A 17,909-nucleotide genomic window follows, 5' to 3' on the forward strand; every position below is an offset into this window, starting at 1 on the left:
AAGGAGTCAAATACCCGGTCCACCAGGAAAGGACCTATATCTATTACCTTCTTTTGCGTTTCATAGCGTTATTTTTGAATTGTTATACAATTGATATGGGTATCCCTCGAAGTTTAATGTGATGTCGGAAGATGCAGCTTCGTCACGAAAAATAGGGCTTTTAGAGCAACCTTAATCTCACACAAATACAAAAGCAAGGCCTGCTGTGCAATAAAATTTACCAAGCATATTGTCCCGTGACTCCTGAGATTTAGGATAATAAAATAAGTAGTCTAAGAACTCTAAGCTAAGGAGCATAAACTAACCTACGAATTTCGTCTCTTATGCTTCAGGAGGTCAATTTTTCTGATGCCATGAGGCCTACTAATCTAATATGGTATCAAACAATTAAATTATTTCATCTCCTCGGCAAGTAGTGGTTGCCTAAACCGTGAATTGAGTGCCAACCGCCAAAGCTTAAAGGTGCATTTGCCTACCATTAAACATACTTTATTAGAAACAAAAGGCAAAAATGACAGCCCTCTATATAAAGAACGACTCCCCCCAATTTTCATTGTCGCGCTCTGTGGTTAACAAAAAAACGCACTGATAGTAGGCAGTTGACAAAGGCTTGCCGCTGCACAAGGACCTCAACTGCTACCAAAATAGCAACGTGGCATTTTGGTCTGGAAGAACGTGAACATAAAAAGAAAAGCCTTCATCCTCTTGTGAAATGTTCAACATTCTGTTTGTCGTTATCTACCGTGTTTGAATAGGCGCTATCAAAGACGATTTTGTTTGAGTGGAGCCTCAGGCATCCACCATCCTCCTTCCTGACCCGACGGGAACTATACCTTGCCTCTCTGACCTAGGTAGCTTCGCCTAGCCGGACCCAAACATCTCCATAATCTTCACCTTACCTCACACGACCAGTTGCGCTCGTCTCCAATTCTATCGCCATGTCTGGAGACTCTGCTGAGGTCGCGGAGGACTATCGCCTCGCGCTGGAGGACCTATCCTCTAATTTGCGCTTCGAGATTAGCAACTTGACTGTGATTGCTCGCGAGAATACTGAACATGCTCTAGCGATCGCGGAAGTCTTGCAGCAGCACATCCTTAAGGTAAGTTGTGCTCCCTAGTCTTGGTATCCAAGATATATCCTCACCTCTTTACAATGGCTAACCATGGCTATAGGCTGCCCCAAGCAAGAAGCTCCCAGCTCTGTACGTACTAGACTCGATCGTCAAGAATGTTGGCACTCCATACACGCTCTACTTCGGTCTCAATCTTTTCAAAACCTTTATGGAATCATACGCTGTAGTCGATCAACCTGTGCGTCGGAAGATGGAAGAGATGCTTAGAACATGGAAGGAGCCTGTTCCTGGATCTATGGACAGCAGACCTGTCTTTTCTCACAGGTTGGTGCAACCCATTGAGAATGCACTCTTGAAGGCACGCGCCGCTACCATGTCCCAACCGGGCATGATGCCTGGGCGACCGCGATCTGCTGTGCCCCATCGTGATACCCCGACACCGCCTGGAATGAGATTCCCACCAGGCCATCCAGCTCAACAATACACATCAAATGGAGGACAGTCATTGAGCAATGACATTCGGAACCTAATTGCTGCCATGCAGGCGGAAGCCTCAAGGAACCCACATGATCATGGTGTTCAGACTAGATTAAGAGCACTCCATGACCTGCAGGTCGTTGTGAACACCAATAGCTTGCCCCCGGATCAGCTTGAGCTCATTAAGAACAAAGTAACTGAACTTGCTGCCGTAAACATGATGGCGCCTCTGACTCAAAGGCCTGCGCCTACTCCTCCTGTGCCTGTTCAAGCACGCCCTATCCCAATGCCTCCAGTGTCCGTAGCTCTTCCTCAGCCTGTAGCTCCGGCTCCGGCGCAAGAAGTTGTGACGCTTGACGCGCTCTTGGGTAAGGGAGCGTTGGCAGCACTGATGGCAAGGCAGTCGGCCACTCCTCAAAACTCGACACCTACTCCGCAGCCACCCCCCGTTCAACATGAACCACCGATGCCACCAATGTCTACAATGACTGCGATGCCAGCCATGAGTATGCCAGCTATGCCTATACCAACAATGTCAGCAACATCTACACCAGTGCCGCCAGTAGCAGCAGCAGCAGCAGCAGCAGCAGCACCATGGAGTCTTCTCGATCAACTACGAAAGTCCGGTTTACTCCCACCTACACTTGCATCTGTACCTGCACCAGTTCAACAAGGCGGCATCAACTTGGCTGCTCTAAAGCAACCGTACCAACCTTCTCTGATCCGACAACTACACAACGACTTGGGCCAGCCATGCACTCAATGTGGCAGACGGTTCCGAGATGACGAGGCTGGCAAGAAGAAGAAGATTGCCCATATGGACTGGCATTTCCGTGTCCATCAACGAACCAACGAAGCCGAGAAGCGAGGCATGCATCGCAGTTGGTACGTTGACCAAGGCGTAAGTACCAATCCTAAGCCATCTTTATACGACAAGGCCACTAACAAAAACTCAGGAATGGCTAAAGTCAAGAGAGGTCGTCGACGTAGACCACGTCCCAACCGCCGAGGACGTTGCCGCGCAGGCCTCCAAAGCATCTGAGGCCGCTAAGCCAAAGTACATTCCCGTCCCCGACCCTTCTCGTGGCATCAACCCCGTTTGTCCGATTTGCCAAGATCGTTTCGAGAACAAATGGCTCGACACTGCACAGGAATGGGTATGGTTGGATACAGTTTTGGTCGGTAACCGAGCGTACCATGCTTCGTGTCACGCAGAAGCAACACGAGATCGCGAGAATACACCAGTGCTGGGTAAAAGGAAAGCGGAAACAAGCATTGCGTCACCCAAAGTCCGATCCCTCAAGACGTCAGCTTAAGGAGAAGCGACGTTAGCACATCACATCTATACTATATCTTCTGGGCGAAAATCGGCGTTATGGAATAAGCATTGAAAGAAAGGAATGGCATGGCGGCAGTTGCGCATTATAATGGAGTTATGTTTCAGGGCGTTTTTAGCATTTTGAGTCAACCCATCTATCGAAACAGTTGCTATAGTTTTGATGAAAACAGACCAATGTCCTCATATTATTTATGTCTCTCTACCTTTTTGTGATTAATCTAACAACCTCTTGTTGTCGAAACCAACATTGAACTACCAGTTCAGTGGAGCCGAGAGCGGGCCGCTGAACCTGGATTGGCCCCATGTCATTCACTCTACGCGGACCTGAACGCGTTCAAGCGTTCCGTACCTAACGTTAGCTGCGTTCCACTGTAGACTATTTCGTCCTAACGTTAGCTTCCATCCAACCTCTAAAGCTTCGATCCCTCGATCTCGAACCTCCAATCCGACCAACAGCGACACGACACGACGGGCGCTACAAGTTCGTGCAACGAATAAAGCTTGCCTGCACTTTCGTTATCCGGTCATCGGCCAAACTGCAGCAACCATGGCAGTCGACTGCCCAATCTGCAACAAGCCGGTAAAACCATCCGAGATCAACAACCACATCGACTCAGGATGCGAGAAATTCGTGATAGATAGAGAAAAAGACCCGACACCACCGCAATCACAGGCACCTCAAAGTAACTCGCAAAAACGTAATGCCTCGAATTTCTTCTCTACGCCCGCCCCGAAACGACAAGCTGCCTCTCATGATCGAATATCGACACCAATTAGGGAAGCTGCCCTACAACCAATAGTAGGGAAGAAAAGAACGTTCGAAGAGGGCCCTGGAGACGGATTGGGAGGAAGCGCCAGTGATACCGACGGCGCGACGAATGGGGATGGTGTCAACGGAACGAGTGGTTGGGATAAAGCAACAGAGCAGGATGGAAGAGTGGTGAAGAAGACCAAGACACTACGAGCTGCGCCCTTGGCCGAACGAATGCGACCACGAACACTCGACGAAGTATGCGGACAGGATCTTGTTGGCCCAGCAGGCGTTCTACGGTCCCTTATTGAGTCGAACCAAGTACCTTCCATGATTCTATGGGGTGCTTCAGGGACAGGAAAGACGACAATAGCACGTTGTATCGCGCACATGGTTGGCAGTCGGTTTATTGAACTGAATGCTACCAGTACGGGGGTCAGTGAATGCAAGAAATACTTCCAGGAGGCAACCAACGACCTTGCTTTGACTGGTCGCAAGACGATTATCTTTTGTGACGAGATTCATCGCTTCAACAAGGCTCAACAAGATGTTTTCCTCAAGCCCGTCGAGGCTGGCACCGTGACACTTATTGGTGCTACGACGGAGAACCCATCTTTCAAGGTAGCAAGTGCTTTGCTATCACGTTGCCGTACATTTACACTACGGTCGCTCACAACCGAAGATGTGGTGCGCATTCTTCAGCGAGCAATCAAGGAAGAAGAATCGGTATATCCACCCACACCACTTCTGGATGAAGCTATGGTCACATATCTCGCCCGGTTCGCAGATGGTGACGCTCGTACTGCTTTAAACCTACTTGAACTCGCTCTCTCACTCACAAAGCGTGAGGGTATTACACAAGAAGACATCAAAGCTGCCCTTACAAAGACTCTCGTATATGACCGTGCTGGAGACCAACACTACGATACTATATCTGCCTTTCATAAATCCGTACGAGGAAACGACTCAGATGCGGCGCTCTATTACCTGGCACGTATGCTTCAATCTGGCGAAGACCCATTGTTCATCGCTCGCCGTATGGTTGTCATCGCCTCTGAAGACGTGGGACTGGCGGATAACACCCTCCTGCCCCTCGCAACGGCCACATACACAGCCACTCAACAAATCGGCATGCCTGAAGCTCGCATCCCCCTCGCTCACTGCGCTGTAGCACTATGCAACGCACCCAAGAGCACCAAAGCATATCGCGCTCTTAACAACGCCTATGCAGCGCTTCGTGAACCAGGTGTCGCTGGCCTTCCTGTACCACTACACCTGCGCAACGCGCCTACACGACTTATGCGTGATATGGGCTATGGAGCCGAGTACAAGTATCCACCAAACTACCGCGATGGACAAGTGAAGCAGACATATCTACCCGACGAACTTATTGGACGTCGTTTTGTCGAAGACCGAGATTTGGGTACTGAGGTTGACCCAGATCTTGAAATGGGCGGAATTTAATTTTACTGTTCGAATCTGGGATAGACTGGATAAAAGGAAAAGGATAAAAAGCGCGGTTTGCATTGTATAGGAGTCCGGATAGGCTTGGGTACCTCTTTGAGGGCTTTGTAATATGTATACTATTGAAGACTTGATTCAAAACGACAGGCTTCCAATTAGGTTTTAACAATACCAAAAATGTTATCATTTATCCTTTTGTCCTATTCTAACTGTGATCGTATGAACATGCTGTTCGCTATATAACGCCTAAAATCAATCCCCAGAACGCCACGTCCATGCCTATTCGTTGTTATGTAGTATACATCCTTAATCATCCTGTGTCAAATCTATAAATCCAACGTCACTCACCCGGACAACATTCGCCCTGACCCCTTTTCGTCGCAGAGTTGCTGTTTCCCTAGCCACCAACTCATCGCGCTCTTCAGCATCTACTTCGACCTCTTTGAAGAAACCCACAGCACTAGCCCTTGGGATGAGTAACTTCTTCTTCCGTGCAGGGGCAGGGCTGGGGGTTGAGTTCCGGCTTGGAGGAAGGGGTTCTTGCTGTCGCTTAGGCGACGCAGAGGCGCGGGAGACAAGGGATGAGAGCGGAACGAGATCAGATGATGAGTCACTATCGAAATCATCGTCAAGTGTCTGCTGTGACTTGGGTTGTCGCCTCGGAGGCGAGGGTGGAGGTTTTGTCAGAGACTGTTGAGAGAAGCTTGGGATCTTGGACTTTTTGGCAAACATGTCCAGAGAAGTCTGTTTCAACTTGGCTGGCTGAGAGCACTGAGAAGGACCTGCTCGACTCGAACGTATAACGTCCCGCCTCGAGCTTTTCAGCCTTTGGGGAGAACCACTCGACACATTAGTTGTACGCATTGTGTCAGACTGACGCTGAGCAGTAGAGGTACGAGTCCTTGCCAGTGGTGAGGGCGATGGGGGAGGTGACTCTGCCGCACAGGGCGGGCTAGATGTGATAACAATCGCCTGCTGTTTTCCGTCCGCGGGGCTTCGAATTCTAGGCGTCACCTGTGAGCTGGCAAGTGACCAAGGGGTGGCAGTCTGCCTGGTGGGGCTCTCCGAGGTGGACATATGTTGCTTACTTGACTCCAGAGGGGATGGTATGCGTAAGCGTCGGGATGTTGGTTTCGGGATTGGTGAAGTGGCTATGCTTTTCTCTGCGGCAGTCGGTTTGGAGGTTATAGTAGAAGCGGCATGGGGCTTTGTCGCTCGCACAAACTTGTTAAGTGCACCAGCAGTCACGCCCGTTTTCGACAGAGCATTGGATTTCTTTGGCGCCTTTTGATTCGCCTTGCGAAGCTCTGCCGCTCTGATTTTGGCGACTATAGCAGACTCCTGAACGGCAAATGGCTCGCTGGTCTTTGCCAAAGCTTGTATTATCCAGACACCCAGAGGACGGGTCGGATCAAACTCCTTCTCTACAGCCTTGGAGGCACTTTGTTCGATATTGTCCGCAAGTTCGATCTCGTCATCGCTGTTCAGAGCAAGCCCGGCTCGGCCTTGAATAATTTGCTCGTCTTCCTCCTTAGACATATCGATTGGAACCATATCGATCGGAATATGCTGTAAACGGGCCACAGGAATTGAGTCATTCATCAAATCATTTTTGACACCCGCCACCCCCTTTATAATCCCATCATGGTCGTGTCCTCCTACGGTTTGAAGCTTCTGAACAAACACTGCATGGGACAAAACTTTGATGAACTTCAAAGCACCCACTCGATAATCCCAGCCAAAAACCTCGCGCGTGAACTCTCGTAAGTCTTCGATCTGAATTTCACGTTTCATGTGAACGTTTTCGCGAATATTACCCAGACTCTCAACACGTGAAACAACTGGATGTGTGTAGTAGCGCAGGACCTTGAAGTCGGGAAATGTCTCTGGAATCCTCAGCGCCTGGTTTCGCCGTTTGAAGTAGCCCTTTTCGTTGGTGCGCAGTTCGTGTATCAAAGACTCCCTCCAAGCCTGGATCGCCTCTTTGTCTGCTGACTTTAGCCGACACAGCTCTTTACCGAAACCAGCCCTGGCAGCCTCAAGGGCCACCTTGATTCCACACCCGGGGAGTCCATCAGGATTGTAGTCGCCACCGCTCATCAAAGCGACGAGGACCATGCCTTCTCGATCGAGGCCTTGCGCTCCAAGCTCCAGGTTTTTCGCATCGAGAAGGGACACGTGTGTTGGGTTCGTTGATCGTTTCGATTCTGGTGACCATTTTCGCAACACCTTTGTGCATCCAAACATCAGCGCATCAACATCCTCCGTTAGGACCATGTCGACGATTCCATGTTGTTGTAGCAGAGCGCACTCTGCTTCTGCCTCTCCTGGCGCATCGTGGGAGTTGCAACCAAATAATCGAATTAAACGTTTTGCTTGAGCATTGGCGAAGGAACTGCCACGACTGGATTGCTTGTTTCGCTTGATCGCGGGTTTATAAGGGCCGTCGAATACGAAGATAGGTTCGACTGGGCATGCTAGGAGGCGAACTAGACGGTAGAACAAGGTTCGGATTTCAGGATTGGTGCCACCTAATTTTGGTTATAAGATTACAGATAGTGAGAGATTGAGGTATTCGAGATACATACCTTGAGCTGCCTGGTTTTGGAATTGCCAAATCGCAACGTCGATGGCAATTCGCAAAGGCCGTCCCTGCTGCTCTAAAGACTGTGCGGCGAGTTTGAGAAGGGCGATTCGTTCGCCTCCACCAATCTCCTGATGAATCCTGAAAGAATTAATTATTATTACTGTAGTAAACAACAGTAGTAACTTACCCCTTGATACCCATTTCAACCGCAAGAAGCACACCAAGAAATCTCAGTCTGCCCCTTCAGTTTTATAGTTGATGATGTAGGTTGAAGTTCACGGTCATGGATCCATTGGACCCACGTCGCTGCGGTTACCAAAACGATATGTTTTTAGGCGGTAGATCGGCGCTATAAACGCCGACATTTAAAGATCCATCAACCAACCAGCGTCAGGTTGCACGGTTGCGCCTAGACCGGGGCATCTCATCGCCAACTCATCGACAATCAAAGACAAATTGAAAGAAAATCATTGAACGAACAAACCTCATCAACCATGGCCTCGGGCGCAGGACCTACTACGCTCGCTCATAGAAGCGTCGCTAGTATCCGTGGAGGTCCTTCTCAGGGGCCAGGTCCTTCTACTCCACACACGCCAACCCGCTCCTCTGCTGTACCAAGCTACGGCTCACCATCAGCCATTCGTGCAGATGACGAGTTTATCATTGTAGAGATAGGTTCACGGCATATCAGAGTCGGTTTTGCGGGCGATACATCTCCAAAAGCAACCCTTCAGTGCAGCCCGGAAGATCAACGGCGAGCTGGAGATTTCCGAGGTTGGCAGCAACCCAATAAAGCTGCTGGGCTGCAATGGTCAAAGGATCATGAGTTCTGGCGATATGACTTGAGAGATATCGAGCTTGGCTTGTTTCAGGACAAGTTGGGGCGTGTACTACATGATGCCTTTTCAAGGTAAGTCATGTAAAAAAAAAGACTAAACGAATACTTACTTACGCCATAAAGATATCTACTCATCGACTCTCGACCAAGAAGGGTTGGCTTGGTTTTGGACTCTGGTGTACCAATGCCACTGCTGACAGCTACTCTGGATATCATGTTCAACAGATTTCAGTCACCAACCGTGTCACTAATGTCAACCCCCACAATGTCGGCTATCTCAGCAGGTGTCCGGTCTGCTATAGTTGTCGACATGGGCTGGGCAGAAACTGTGGTCACCAGTATTTATGAGTATCGGGAGGTCAAGACTACCCGCACAGTTCGGGGTGGTAGAGCCCTTCTCGATTCAGTCTATTCGACCATGGAGAGTTTAATACCAGGAGAACATGATATTACCAAGAAGAGAGCGATCAGTTTCAAAGAATGCGAAGATATCATGTGTCGTCTGATGTGGTGCAAGCCATCAGAGTTCCGTCTATCTCAACGGCAGTCAACTCAGCTGGAAACCGTGGATGAGCAAGAAGAAATTGAAGCCGAGTCAGCGGAGGCCGGTGGTCCAGCTGGAGTTATCCATGTACCCATCAACACAGGGTCTCGTCCATTGACAGTGGAGCTTCCCTTCGAGAAACTTGCTGAAATCTGTGACGACACCTTTTTCGATCCTTCGGCGGACAGAGCAACATTTGATGACGACGAACTACCCTTACATCTGCTATTGTACAAGCATCTTCTGCAGCTACCTCTGGATGTACGAGCTATCTGCATGTCACGGATTATGTTTACAGGGGGCTGCTCCAATATTCTGGGCATCAAGCAAAGAGTAATTGATGACCTAACGGCCATTGTGAAGAAGAGAGGGTGGGAGCCAGTATTTGGGAAAGTTGTGGACAAACACAGAAACACTACTAGACTCCATCGACAGTCCAGTGCCACATCTCCAACAGAAGGGTCACCACCATTATCACAAGCCGAAGACGAGGGGGTCAAGTCTCCCAAGAGTGCAGCTGATACAAAGCATGAGCACGATCCAATCGAGGCAAAGGTTTCACGACAGCGAGAGACAGTCCAGCAGGTCAAGGGCCAAATACGTGTAGTTCATACCCTTGGGCCATGGATCGGCGGGAGCTTACTTTGCCAACTCAAAATACCTGCTATGGCAGTAATCGATAGGGATGCTTGGTTACAACACGGTGCCAGTGGAGCTTCTCGGCCCAGTGACGTTGATTACAAGGTACAACAGAGACAGAGCATGCAGGCTGGAGGATATGTCCGAGGAGGTTACGGTAACTGGACTTTGGGTGTTTGGGGGTCTATATGAGAGATATTTGATCTGGACGATCGAGATGAGCGCTATCATGACATGAATGAGAATATATTGATTGATGCATGCCGGTCAGGACCCATGACAAACACAGTCAGAGTTTCCAACTACTACGACAGTATACCCAAACAAACAAAGAAACGATAAGGTGAATTGGCATAATTGCCTTGTTTGCTCTTTTGCCAAGAATGAATTAGTTACAATCTGATGATGGTCCAACAATTGACGGTCCGCAGCGGCTCGGGTAATTGCATTAAGCAAGCTCTCCACTGTTAAGCAAGCCCCAAACTCACTGATCAGTTCCTGATACTCAGTCATGCTTTATATAAGCTGCTCATTCACAACTCAGCAGCAGCCGCCATGAACAGGACATTATTGCGCCTCAAGTGTCGCAATGTGCAGCCGAGGCTACTAAGGCCTCATCCAGTATTGACTCGTGGTTTCGCAGATGCCAAGCGACCACCCTCAGCTCCAAAACCCATCGTCGATATTAAGCACATTCGCCAACATGCAGAACTTTATCAGCAGACTTGCGTAGAGCGCAATTATCGCAATCAAGCGCAAAACCCAGCTAAAATTCTAGAGTTGCACGCAAGATGGCAGGATCTTCAGCGACAAGGCCGCACTCTGCGTGAGCGATCAAATCTATTGAGACGTCAACTTGCGAACCCGGCCACCAGCAGCGGCGATGAGGATCTCAAGGAAGTGCGCCAATTGACCCGCGAGCAGATCCAGGAGGAGGCTCGACAACTCAAGCAAGATCTTTCTACGATTGAAAAGGGTGAATCGGAGGCGGTTACGCAGATGGAGGAGCTTGCGCTAGAATTGCCTAATCTCACTCACCCGGATACTCCCAAGGGAAGTGAGTTTGAGGTCATGAGCTATATCAACGACCCGCCCACTTTCAAGGAATCTCCCGAGGATAAGATCTGGCGCTCTCATGTTCACATTGGCTCTGAGCTTGGGCTTTTCGATTTTGCCGGTGCTGCTACTGCCTCCGGATGGGGCTGGTATTACCTTCTTGGTGAAGCCGCTCAACTCGAGCAGGCTTTGATTCAATTTGCTCTTGCGACGGCCACCCGTCATGGCTGGACACAGGTATCACCTCCCAGCATGGTATACAGCCACATCGGTGCTGCTTGTGGATTCCAACCTCGTGATCTGAATGGAGAGCAACAAGTCTACACCATCGCTCAATCTGCCGCCGACGCTGAGCGTGGTGTCCCCGAGATGTGTCTTACCGGAACCTCTGAAATCGCCCTTGCAGGGATGAAGGCCAACACCACCATCGACCCCGAGGATCTCCCTCTGAAGCGCGTTGCCGTCTCCCGCTGCTATCGCGCTGAAGCTGGTGCCCGAGGTGCTGATACCAAGGGCCTGTACCGCGTACACGAGTTCACCAAGGTAGAGATGTTTGCTTGGACAGCACCAGACGAAGACGCCTCCCAGGACATCTTTGATGAAATGCTCGACATGCAAACCGAGATTCTCTCCTCTCTCGGCCTTCACTGCCGCATCCTCTCCATGCCATCCCACGACCTCGGCGCCTCAGCAACTCGCAAAATCGACATGGAAGCCTTCTTCCCCAGCCGTCGAGATAACTGGGGTGAAGTCACATCAGCCAGCATGTGCACCGACTACCAGACCCGCCGTCTTGGTACAAGGACCCGCGTTGATGGAAAACTGGCTTTCCCCTGGACCGCCAACGGCACTGCCTTGGCTGTTCCTCGTGTGATAGCAGCTCTGTTGGAGAATGGATGGGATGAGGAGGCAAAGACTGTTGCTGTGCCAGAGTGCCTGCGACCATGGATGGACGGTAAGGAGAAAATTGGTCTTGGTGGACGTCGCTCCAGCGTGGATCGCGTGTAAGTTTGAGTCAATGAGATGAAGCATTGCGTGATTGCGTGCGTGTACGAATTGAGGATCTACTGGAGGTTCGAATGCTACGGAACTGGATATCTTTTTTTAATATGAAGGCGGGATTTGATTTCCTAGTCGAATTCAAAACACCAATCTGAGACGGCTCTTTCGCTGGTGTGATGGTATGTTGTATATACGGATATGCCAAATGTGTTTATAATCTATCCTCTATCCCAAGTTATATACCAAATGCTTCACCTTCTCCTCCCAGCCTGGCATTCTAAACTCTAGTCCAGGACTTCCCCTCCACGCGTACCATCCACTCATCTTCTTCATGGCCCCAACCCACCCCAATTCTCTCTTCCTCCACGTCCTACCTCTCGTTCCATCTCCCCGATGTTGCACCACGTATATCCCTCCATCCGAAGCTGTCGTCAACTTGGCCTCTCCACGCTCTGGATCTCCACTACTGTGGTATTCCCTTCTATGCGGTGTTCGATTCGCTTGAAATCTTTTATTGTGATCCAAGTCAAGAATCTCGCTCGCCGCTACTTCCATCCATACATCCAGTGTTCGGAGATGATCGGCGTAGATGACGAGGAGTGCGAGGATAGAACACAGGCCCGATGCCAGCCAGAATACCCAGAATGATGATCCCTCAGGACCATAAGTGCTTTCGATGGACAATATTCCAGATACAACTGTCAATGGGAGCAAAAGACCTCCCAGATATGCTATACGATCGAGACTCCGCGCATTGGCATCCTTTGGTTCGTCTTGCGCTTGCTGGGCATGTGCTTGAAGAGCGACTGTGACAGAGATTTGTATGCGTCTTTGGAGACGCTCGGCGAGGTTTGTCCAGTCAGCAGATGTGATGCTGCAAAAGTCGCCTCGTCGCTCCATGCTTCGTGTGATATCAGCGTTTGTCTCCAGTGCGCGAGCGATGGTCCATTGGACGTCTACCGAGTCGGATCCTAGAGGAGGCAATGAGTCGAGTTTTTGAAGCCATGTATTATATATGAGCTCCGCCACAAGGTCTTCTATGGGTCGAATATCAACGAGTGCTTGCCAGAGGGAGTCTTCCAACTCTGATCGTTTTGGTGGCCGTTTCCCCTGTTTACTTTTGTCTGGAATCGTGTTGCTAGGTATCCTGGAAGGTCGGTAAGGTCGCGGAGATATGCGAAACGGAAGGCCGTCGAGTAGTAGAATAGGAAGTCTCTCCTTAGTCATGAGCGATGCACGACATATCCTGATACCTTCGTCCTGGCCTGAATCACTGTCGTCGTCCTTCTCTTTGGTCTCGTTATCGCTTTCTTCCGTTTTCCTCCTCCTTACTTCCGTCTCTGGAAATTCCCAGACCCATCCCCCTCTCTTTTTATCCAGCTCGATACCAAGCAAGACGCCAATATCACATTCACCTCTTACAAGAGCGATTCTTCTCCAGCCTGGTCTCTCCACAAGAGTCATCTCTTCTTGGAACTCCTCCGCCGTAAAGAAATCTTTCTGTCGACAACTTTGGGCATTCCATTCTAAGAGATATGGTTTACCAGCACCAGACATGCCCCGTTCCGAGGATCGCCGTCGAGTCGTCCGGTGTCGGGGCTCCGGAGCCGGAGGGTATCGTGACATTTTGGTTCTTGCTCTTTGTTGGATTATTTCGAATCGTCAAAATATGTTATTCACAAGAAAAGAAGAAGCTAGTCAGAAGATGTGTCAAAAATTCTCCTACTGAGACCGACTTAAGTCCCAAACGGGGGAGTTTCACTCTTTTCAATATTTGACGCCCATTTTTCCTAAGACCCCATGAGCATAATTCACGTCATGAGAGAACTTCTCAGGGCATAACTTCCCCATAATTTCTCAGGCAGATGTTCTTTTATCTCGAGAATTTCAGGGTCCAGAAATGTCTCAGCTAGGCAGATGTTCCCTTGCGCCTTCATAAGCAAGTGTCTGGGTGGTCATGTGCCGACTTTCAAAGCCCAGATGACCCAAGTAATAAAGGAGCTTTACCACGCGACATATCCACCTGCGAAATGAAATAGAATTACATAAATAGTCTGCAATAACCATTTGACGGAATCTAATCTCATGGATATGTTGATAAGATTTCAGGAGTTCTTGGCATCTAAGTGACTTGCATATTGATCTGTCCGGTATAGCACATTCTCATCAGGGATATCCCGCTGGCTCTGTTACTGTTATGTAAAATAGCCCTCGTTCGTGCATGGCTCGTCATCTTTATTGAACGGTAACTTTACATAAAATGGCTCTTTCCCGCTCTTCCCTAAACGCCTGACCAGACGCCATTTTAACAGCGACAATCATAGGATGCTGAGACTTCCTATGTTGTCTCTTTGACTCTCCAAATGCCTTCGCTTTGCCCTCTCGTGCTTCATTTCGTCTGTCTCCTCTTTCTTTCTCGATTTTCTCTTCCTTCCCTTCTAAGCATCAACCGTCCTAAAGAGTGTCAAGTGTGTGAAGTGATGTGAAAAAAAGCAAAAAGAATAGACGCCCCAGTGCAAGAATTCCAGATCGTAAACCCATGCGTATACGTACGACGACATGTCCAATTAATGATTGAGGTAAACCGGCAACAGCAGTGTCCCGAACCCCCTGAGAATTTGACGTCGGCATTTCAAAATCATCGGTGGTGATCGTCGTCACCATCATGATGCAAGGTGACACTGTTAAATTCAAGGAATGGATCGGCGATTTCACCCCCAGGAGTAGCCAGGCCACTGTCCAAAGGCACTCCCTTCAGGTTCATCGCCCTTGATCCTGAAAGGTCAACACTCTCGCTCTCCTTCACGTTTCGGAAGTTGACGGTATCAACTCCTCGTCCGGCATGGGGAACAATCGGTGGTTTCATGTGTCGAATCAGTGCCCATTGTGTTGTTCTAAAGAATGGATGCGCCTTGATGTCTGATGCACCGGCTCGGGCACCGAGTCGTCGGTTCTCGTCTTTGATAAGTAGTTTCCTTATTAAAGATTTGCAAAGGCTGTGGCTTAGTTAGAAAGCAGTTCAAGTTGGCTTGTTTGCACATTACTTACTTGGAGATCTGCGGTGCACCAGCATGATCGGGGAAGGGAATATCTTCCCTCAAGATGTTTGCGAAAGTTGCGTTACGGTTCTTGCCCTTAAAAGGCGTCGTGCCGTAAAGCATTTCGTAAATGAGGATGCCAAGCGTCCACCAATCGACTGCGCTTGTATGGCCACTACCCTTAATCACTTCCGGCGCAATGTACTCTTCTGTGCCTACAAAAGAGTTGGTTCGAAAGTTGGCAATACATGAACGTGTGTCGATGGTCGGTAGGGCATCTGTACGAGCTCCATTCTTGCCAACAATCATGGTCGGCTTACCACCAGGGTCTGACTGCTTAGACAAGTCAAAGTCTGAAAGCATAATGTGGCCCGATTGATGAAGCAGGATGTCTGTAGAAGTGGTCAGCGATGGATTTGTAAGCATGATTTCGCAACATACTCTCTGGTTTCAGATCACGGTAAATAAATCCCATAAGATGCAGGTATTCCAAAGCTGCTGTCACTTCAGCAGCGTAAAATCGAGCATCCTCCTCAGGGATGCATTTTCCAGGACGTGTTTGGAGAGCGCGGAAGAACTCGCCGCCACTGCAGTACTCCATACACAGGTAAAGGTAGTCCTCTGACTGGAAAGAGTGGTATAAAGTAACAATGAAGGGATGGTTGCTTGTCGCGAGAATTTCTTGCTCTGCGAGAGCTCGCTTGATCTTGTTTCGCTTGATCATTTCCTTCTTGCTCAGTACTACAGACAGTTAGATGCGGTCGCATTCGTAAAATTGGGTTGTTAACATACTTTTCATGGCGTAAAGCCTGCTGCTCTTCTTCTCCCTCACAAGATACACTTTGCCAACGTCTCCCTTTCCAATAAGCTTTATCTTGTCAAAGCTAGAGGGGCTAACTTCAACGTTTCGGACCTTTATCGAATTGGAACTATACGTTCGGCGGAAGGCCATTGACATATTAGGAGCTGGCAGAGCAGCCAAAATGTCTTCAGGGTTAGCATGGATAGGCATCTCCTCGGCCTGTGGAGTTTTGGTCGGCTCAATGAGGCCAAGCGCTCCAGAACTTGTAAGAAGGGGATCTTTGCCAAGCTCGGCAGTCGCGGGACGCTCGCCGTTGGGGTCGTTCTTGGAAAACAAGCCTTGAGCATTGGGTGCGCTGGCGACTCTTCTAAGTCTCCGGGCAAGCTCCTCCTTGGTTTCGCTGGTAGTTTGATCGGTTGCGGTGGTACCATCCGGGCCATGGATTTTGAGACTTGGCGTGTCTGGGGGGCTCGGAGGGACAGAATCGGAATTATGGTGACGCAGTCCTGGTTGACCTTGGTGGGCAAAGTAAGGGTTGGCATGAGCCGTAGGACTCATGGCTTCTTCCAGCTGGTTGCCTTCGCTTGCCACGGTGTGTGCGCGCAGGCGGCCAACCGTATTACTAAAGAACTTGGTGTGACGAGGTTTCGAGGGATCGGGTGTGGTTGCGGCCGAGTTCTTTTCCTTGTCCTTGTCCTTTTCCTTATCGCTAGAAGCACTGCCAGTACTACCTCCAGTGTTCATGCGGAAGAAATTGCGCAAACGGTGGCTGACCTGGCCGGTGCCGTTGGAGTTCTTTTGAGAAGGCATAGCGGCGGTAGCTTTTGTTGAAAACGGCGTGATAGGTGGAGACGGAAACAGACTTTATATGTTTTCGATTAGAGATTCGCTTCCATATTCGATGGAGTAAGCGGCTGGGAGACGAAAGAAGGGCGTTGCTGTGATGTCAAGGCAAAGAGAAGATCGACGTGCGGAGGAGTCGTTGTTGCGCAATGAAGTCGCGCTAACGTGGAATCGCAATGGTTCAACGGGAAATGATATTTAAAGTCGGGATTGACTTTGATATGGGGCGGATGAAGCTGCTCAAGAAGAAAGAGCGGCAATACTATTGATAATAGAGAAGAAAAAAAAAGGGAGGAAAGAACACCAGAGCCTCAGAGGAATGACGCTGGCCTTGAGACCTTGTACTGGGTCGGGCTATGGGTCTTTGAGTCTGGGTCCTAGTCCTGGTCTTGGTCTTGGACGACTTATTTGGGAATCGGATTGGAAATGGGAACGGGCCATGGCCATGGGAATGGGGGCGGCGTCGGAGCTTTATGCCTGAGGCATTACTAATATGATCCCGTCGGCATCGGCCGCATTCTCTCTCTCCCTCTCTTTCCCGGCCGTCCTGCACTCCCGTTAATTACTTCACTGCCACCACTACCTGCCAGGGTAAAATGGAAAAGGTTGGTCCTTAAACTTTATCATACAGAAGAAATGGGATTGAGCATCTAGTTCAATCAAATTGATGTTGTTTTGAATACATCAAGGGCCTTGCCTTTACCAGTGTCTCAATATACGCGGGTACAAGTTTACAGACTGGAGAGAGCTAGGCACAGCTAAGCTCACCTCAGTATTATCCTTAGCCTCAGGTAGCGTAGCTCTTTCAGCGCCTCGCCTTGTGGCTTAGAGGGGGTCAGAAGGCTGCCCGGCTGGCCTGGTGCAAGTAACGTTAGCTCTAGTGAGCTTGGCCTTTATCATCTTACAAAGCTGTCTCTCGCCTTCGGCAACTCGGCGTCCTTAAATTACCCGCAGACTCCGGTGAGAGAACATTTCAGGCGACAGATGGTAATCTCATTTAACTAGAGCATCTGATCTCTCCCCAAGTCCCCAGCAAAGAAGAGTTTCCATCAGCCAAGTCATCAGGGTCGTCTTCCATTTATTCGGGGACGCTACGGACGAGCCACTAAGACGTTAAGTTTCAAGTCGGTCGTTGCACTAGAATTGAGAGGCGCTGACAGCCTAACCACATCGGAGAATAATCCTTGTAGTTTCCAATATTGGTTCCTGTAACCTGCAGATTGTTCTGTGCCTTGCGTCTCTTTTCTGGCAGTAGATAAGAAAGCAGAAGACTTTCATGAATGAATGAGGCGATTCAATGGGCCATAATTAGAACGTCATGTCGTGGGGGATGTTGAGCAGGGGTCCAGGGGATCCTTGTTGTAGAATCATGGGCAACGAGCAACTCACTTGCAAAGCCTCCTTCCAGTCTATCTTTGAACTTAGCATTAACTAAAGCTTTAGATGTGGCTTCGGG

General features: G+C 49.4%; 7 protein-coding genes across 7 annotated transcripts; 4 read left to right on the forward strand and 3 right to left on the reverse strand.

Moving 5' to 3' along the window:
- Positions 1–938: 938 nt before the first annotated feature.
- Positions 939–2,866, forward strand: FPOAC1_006853 (uncharacterized protein; the record flags this gene model as incomplete). The annotated part of the gene is made up of 3 exons (XM_044851326.1): positions 939–1,100; positions 1,174–2,451; positions 2,507–2,866. 3 exons carry the CDS (start codon positions 939–941, stop codon positions 2,864–2,866), a joined length of 1,800 nt encoding a protein of 599 aa, XP_044710038.1.
- A 570-nt stretch (positions 2,867–3,436) lies between these two features.
- Positions 3,437–5,104, forward strand: FPOAC1_006854 (uncharacterized protein; the record flags this gene model as incomplete). Its single annotated transcript, XM_044851327.1, has 1 exon — positions 3,437–5,104. The coding sequence occupies one exon, from the start codon at positions 3,437–3,439 to the stop codon at positions 5,102–5,104; it is 1,668 nt and encodes a 555-aa protein (XP_044710039.1).
- Positions 5,105–5,410: 306 nt separating this feature from the next.
- FPOAC1_006855 (uncharacterized protein) lies at positions 5,411–7,892 on the reverse strand (the record flags this gene model as incomplete). The annotated part of the gene is made up of 3 exons (XM_044851328.1): positions 5,411–7,635; positions 7,693–7,829; positions 7,879–7,892. The coding sequence occupies 3 exons, from the start codon at positions 7,890–7,892 to the stop codon at positions 5,411–5,413; spliced, it is 2,376 nt and encodes a 791-aa protein (XP_044710040.1).
- Positions 7,893–8,185: 293 nt separating this feature from the next.
- Positions 8,186–9,904, forward strand: FPOAC1_006856 (uncharacterized protein; the record flags this gene model as incomplete). The annotated part of the gene is made up of 2 exons (XM_044851329.1): positions 8,186–8,601; positions 8,653–9,904. The coding sequence occupies 2 exons, from the start codon at positions 8,186–8,188 to the stop codon at positions 9,902–9,904; spliced, it is 1,668 nt and encodes a 555-aa protein (XP_044710041.1).
- A 363-nt stretch (positions 9,905–10,267) lies between these two features.
- On the forward strand, positions 10,268–11,776 carry FPOAC1_006857 (uncharacterized protein; the record flags this gene model as incomplete). Its single annotated transcript, XM_044851330.1, has 1 exon — positions 10,268–11,776. The coding sequence occupies one exon, from the start codon at positions 10,268–10,270 to the stop codon at positions 11,774–11,776; it is 1,509 nt and encodes a 502-aa protein (XP_044710042.1).
- A 219-nt stretch (positions 11,777–11,995) lies between these two features.
- FPOAC1_006858 (uncharacterized protein) lies at positions 11,996–13,396 on the reverse strand (the record flags this gene model as incomplete). The annotated part of the gene is made up of 1 exon (XM_044851331.1): positions 11,996–13,396. One exon carries the CDS (start codon positions 13,394–13,396, stop codon positions 11,996–11,998), a length of 1,401 nt encoding a protein of 466 aa, XP_044710043.1.
- A 1,012-nt stretch (positions 13,397–14,408) lies between these two features.
- On the reverse strand, positions 14,409–16,420 carry NRC2 (serine/threonine protein kinase, AGC; the record flags this gene model as incomplete). The annotated part of the gene is made up of 4 exons (XM_044851332.1): positions 14,409–14,766; positions 14,819–15,200; positions 15,250–15,549; positions 15,601–16,420. 4 exons carry the CDS (start codon positions 16,418–16,420, stop codon positions 14,409–14,411), a joined length of 1,860 nt encoding a protein of 619 aa, XP_044710044.1.
- Positions 16,421–17,909: the final 1,489 nt, after the last annotated feature.

Source organism: Fusarium poae, chromosome 2, assembly GCF_019609905.1.
Source record: "Fusarium poae strain DAOMC 252244 chromosome 2, whole genome shotgun sequence".
Classification (NCBI taxonomy): Eukaryota; Fungi; Ascomycota; class Sordariomycetes; order Hypocreales; family Nectriaceae; genus Fusarium; species Fusarium poae.